Genomic DNA, 4645 nt, shown 5'->3' with positions numbered 1-4645 from the left:
CAGGAGAAGAGAAGTAGCCTGAGAGAGGGCAATGCGGCTATCGACGGGGACAACGTGGGACCAAGAGCCGATGGCAGGACTTAGTGCTGGTAGCTCTTCCTGCTGGAGGATGAGGTGGTGGTGTATTTGATGGTGGAGCTGCTGCCCCCAGAGGAGCTGAAGCCACCCCCCATGCCTCTGCCACTGCCGGAACTGAAGCCGGCTCCAAGGCTGTGGCCGCTGCCGTAGGAGTAGCCGCTGCCTCCGCCCAGGCCTGAGCCACCGCCCATAGCGCTGGCGCTGCCATAGCCGCCAGACATGGTGGACTGCACCACAGCTGTGAAGGGGACAGGGACAAAGACACCCAGGACACGGTGAGCTCACTCTGCCAGCCTCAGTCCAGTCAGAAGAGCACAAGGGCAAGGGAGGGAGGCGAGCAAAGGTACTTACAGATGTTGACTTGTCCAACGCCTTCCCCACTCAGCCTAGGAAGGGAGAAAACACAGGGAGCATGAGACCTCAGAGAGCTACCAGTGGACCAGAGTGGGAAGCGTCGATGTGAGGAGAGCCCATGGGGAAGCTGCCTTTGAAATGGTTCTCTGAGAGCAGCCATTATGGCCATAACTAGGGAGCCTCATGGCCTGACATCCTGAACATGGATCCAAGATGTTTGAGGGGCTTGTGTGAGTTCCCCACCTGCACTCCTCGCCCTCCAGCAGCTTCCTGTAGGTGGCGATCTCCACATCCAGGGCCAGTTTGACATTCATCAGCTCCTGGTACTCCTTCAGCAGCCGGGCCATGTCCTGCTTGGCCTTCTGCAGGGCGTCCTCCAGCTCAGCCAGCTTGTTCTTGGCATCCTTGAGGGCCATCTCCCCGCGCTGCTCAGCATCAGCGATGGCGGACTGCAGGTTGGCACACTAGAGGAGGAACACAGGAGAATGAACTTGTGATTCAGTCCTCCGGAGGAGACTAACCACACTTCTTCTTTCTAGTGAGGTAGAGTTCCAGTGCCCAGATATCATAGAAAGGGACTTCTGCCTCTTTTTGCCCAGTCTTTTTCTGTTCTGCACAAGTTAGCTTGTCTGGGACCCATAGGAGAAAACTTGTGCCCTTTTTTAACCATCCTGCACTGCACTGGACAAAATACCAGCAGATTTGGAAGAAATGGACCCACTCATTTCTTTTGAGTGCTGTCTCCAAAGCCAGACCAAGACCTTTTCTGAGGACTTCATGTGGATGCCACACTAACTTATACAAAATAAGGAGCATCCTCACTTAAGGAGACGAGTGTCCTATGGAGCTGTGGAGATCTTGCCTTCCTCACTCCTAAGGGATTCTAACACACTTGGGCAACACTGATCATCACCCTGGATCCTTGCTCAACTTTCTTTTTCAGCTGAATCTTGAGCAGATTTGGGACAATCTTGCTCCCCTTCTGGCTTCCCCTTTTCTTCCCTGACTTGTTTCTTATGTTCCTAAACCAACCATTCTCCTTACGTAATATCTTTTAAAAGCCCCAAGACTATCTTTTTACAGTCAGACTAACTGGGATTGTTCCTGTCACCTGATTGTATCATTCTGTAGTGTTGGCATCCGTGTGTCCCAACCTGTGGGAACTCACAAGGGTGGGAGCTACGTGTCCTCCTCTCTCTGCTGTTCCCTCAATTCCCAGCATTTCCCAAATGGTGGCTGATGACCACCTGGTGGTGTAGCAAGGAAAGGATGCTTTTACTCTCCAGAGCCCCCTACCATACCTGCTTCTTGACATGGTCGATCTCGGATCTCAGCCTCTGGATCATGCGGTTGATCTCAGAAATCTCCTGCTTGGTGTTGCGCAGGTCATCCCCGTGTCTGCCTGCTGTGATTTGCAGCTCCTCATACTGGAATCCAGAGAGAGAGAGACAAGGCGGTGTATGTGGGCTTTCACATGCTAACGGTGACTTGACTTCAGAACCAGGCATTTAACACACTTGGACCTAGTGGCTTCTCCCCAAGGGATTTTAGGGAAAGTTGTTGTTTTGTAGCCTTGCTGGTGTTCAGGTAGGGGACCCAGGCATTCCTGGGCAGCTGTCAACTCAAGGCTCACCTTGCTCTGGTACCAGGACTCAGCCTCAGCCCGGCTCCTTTGAGCGATCTCCTCATACTGGGCTTTGACTTCAGCGATGATGCTGTCCAGGTCCAGGTTACGGTTGTTGTCCATGGACAGGACCACAGAAGTGTCAGAGACGTGGGTTTGCATCTGAGCGAGTTCCTGCAGAGCAGAAGATCATCAGATCATCTTCTCCTGTGGCATTCCAGAGGTATCCAACCCCAAGATCTTCCACCCTTTGCAGAGCCCCATCACAGCAAATAAAAGAGGAGTGGAGATGCTTACTGCGTCATACAAGGCTCTGGTGAAGTTGATCTCATCTGTGAGAGTGTCTACCTTGGCTTGCAGTTCAACCTTATTCATGTAGGCAGCATCCACATCCTGGGGAAAAAGCCAACAACTTGGAGTGAGTCAGCCGAGCCCTCCTTCCCAGTCTGAACACCTTTTAGTCTCCCCATCTATTCCCCTCTGGATGTGTGCAAAGACCCAGAGTCCTCTCCCTCTACAAAGGAACACGATCCCCAGACCTTCATCGGCTCACCTTCTTCAGAGTCACAAATTCATTCTCTGCTGCTGTGCGCTTGTTGATTTCATCTTCATATCTAGAATTAGAACAGGGTAAGACACAATTGAGCCAGTGGTGAAGATGATACAGCAAGATCAGCCCGGGATCCCAACCTTCCATAAAACAGATATATCCAAATTGAGCTTTCCTGCCATTGAGCCACAAAAACGATTTTTTGGTGCTCCCTCAATTCCTCCTATCTTTTCTCTCCCCACCCACCTCTGTGGCCCATTTGTTCTTTTGGGGTTGTTTTTAGGTAATAGTTGTGATTTTCATTTCCATGGGCCTGTTTCCCTATGGAACCATGCCCACCTCTAGACCTGGTCACCTGGTAGTCTTCAAGTGTGCGCTTCAGGGAACTGAACCCCTTTCTCTCCTTGAACTCACTTGTTCTTGAAGTCCTCCACTGTATCCTGCATGTTCCTCAGCTCTGAGTCCAGGCGGCCTCTCTCCCCCAGGATGCTGTCCAGCTGTCTCCTGAGGTTGTTGATGTACTGCTCAAACAAGGGCTCCAGGTTCTGCCTTACGGTCTTGGTGCCCTGCTCCTGGAGCAGAGTCCACTTGGTGTCCAGGACCTTGTTCTGTTGCTCCAGGAACCGCACCTGGAGGAAGACAACAAGGTGGTTACTTGCCGGAGAAAGCAAAGGAGAAAGAGATAGGAGTTGTCAGGTGCCCAGGCGTGCCTGGGATGTCACCCAGCTCCTGGGCTACTACAGAGCATGTACAGAGGATCAGGCTGACAGTGTTGGGCCCCCAAACCTATTTCCTTCCCACCCCAGTGATCCTGCTGTGAAATTCTTCCATCACCTATGAGGTTTTCTCACCGGCTAAGCTATGTAGCCTATCAGTGACGTTCAGCATTTCCTCTGTTTTCATTGAAAAGCACAATCACACATTACCCTGTTACGTTGCACAAAGTTCTTTTTAAATCATACCTCAGTTAAAGGCGTATTAAATGTGCAGAATCTAATGATTAAGTCCAATTTAGTCAATGATTGGATTCCAATCACTAAAACTTCTGTTTTGGTACATGGTTCTCCTCTGCAACAAACGCTCTAATAGTCATGCTCCGGTTCTACACGGTTAGTATTTCTAGGGATATATAAACATTTCATCCAGGCAGAAATCCCTTTCTTTTCTTTTTCTTTTCACTCTTTTCCTCATGCCCAGAGTCCTCGAGGAGAGTTCCACCGGCATTATTTTTTTAGTCTCTAGGAATCTTCAGAAGGTAAAGCTAACCCATTCCGTTCTCTGACTGCCTTATCTTGCTTCATGCTTATCAAAAGTCGAGTATTCTTCCCTGGCAGGGATGAAGGACACTTAAGAGACCCAGTGGTTTTAAATGATCTCCATCACCTCTGCCTGTTGTGGACATGGAGCCCAACCGGCATCCCAGGGGAGAGCTAGTCTCAGTCCCCTTCTGCCTCCCTCCTGAGTCTCCCCCTGGCAGGACATTTGTTGGTTGTCTAGTTTGGGGACTCTGAAATCCCAGTGGAGGCAGGTGTTCCTGGCTCACCTTGTCGATGAAGGAGGCGAACTTGTTGTTGAGGGTCTTGATCTGCTCCCGCTCCTCAGTCCTCACCCGCTGGATGGTGGGGTCGATTTGCAGGTTCAGAGGAGTGAGGAGATTCTGGTTGACGGTGACCTCTTGGATGCCTCCAGGGGGGCACACAGGGAAGCCAGAGCCCCCATAGCCACCAGCAAAGCCGGGTCCACCACCGAGCCCAAAGCCACCCCCAGCTGCACCACCAAAACCAAATCCACTTGCGGCTCCACCTCCATAGCCAAAGCCACCTCCAACTCTGCCCCCATATCCGCCACTGATGGCACAGCTGCCCCCTCCGATGGAGATCCTCTTGGAGCCACCCAGGCCATAGAGGCTCCTGCTGCCAAAGCTGGCTCCTCCACACACTCCACCGAAGCCACCACTGCCCCTGGAGCGGGACACGGAGACGCTGCTGAAGCCAGAGCGGCAGACCCCTGGGACTCTGGCTGAGCTGGCACTAAAGCCA

The 4645-nt window shown here is 51.9% G+C and overlaps 1 protein-coding gene across 1 annotated transcript; it reads right to left on the bottom strand.

Annotated features, from left to right (window-relative positions):
• Positions 1-80: 80 nt before the first annotated feature.
• Positions 81-4641, bottom strand: LOC110577378 (keratin, type II cytoskeletal 6A; the record flags this gene model as incomplete). The annotated part of the gene is made up of 9 exons (XM_021686669.2): positions 81-316; positions 430-464; positions 676-896; positions 1734-1859; positions 2066-2230; positions 2354-2449; positions 2610-2670; positions 3021-3235; positions 4150-4641. Coding segments are annotated over 9 exons (1647 nt in total), but the record flags the coding sequence as incomplete, so codon positions are not given.
• Between the last annotated feature and the right edge of the window lie 4 nt (positions 4642-4645).

Source organism: Neomonachus schauinslandi, unplaced genomic scaffold (assembly GCF_002201575.2).
Source record: "Neomonachus schauinslandi unplaced genomic scaffold, ASM220157v2 HiC_scaffold_2759, whole genome shotgun sequence".
NCBI lineage: Eukaryota > Metazoa > Chordata > Mammalia > Carnivora > Phocidae > Neomonachus > Neomonachus schauinslandi.
The sequence above is the reverse complement of the archived record's forward strand: the minus strand, read 5'-3'. Positions and strand labels throughout refer to the sequence as shown.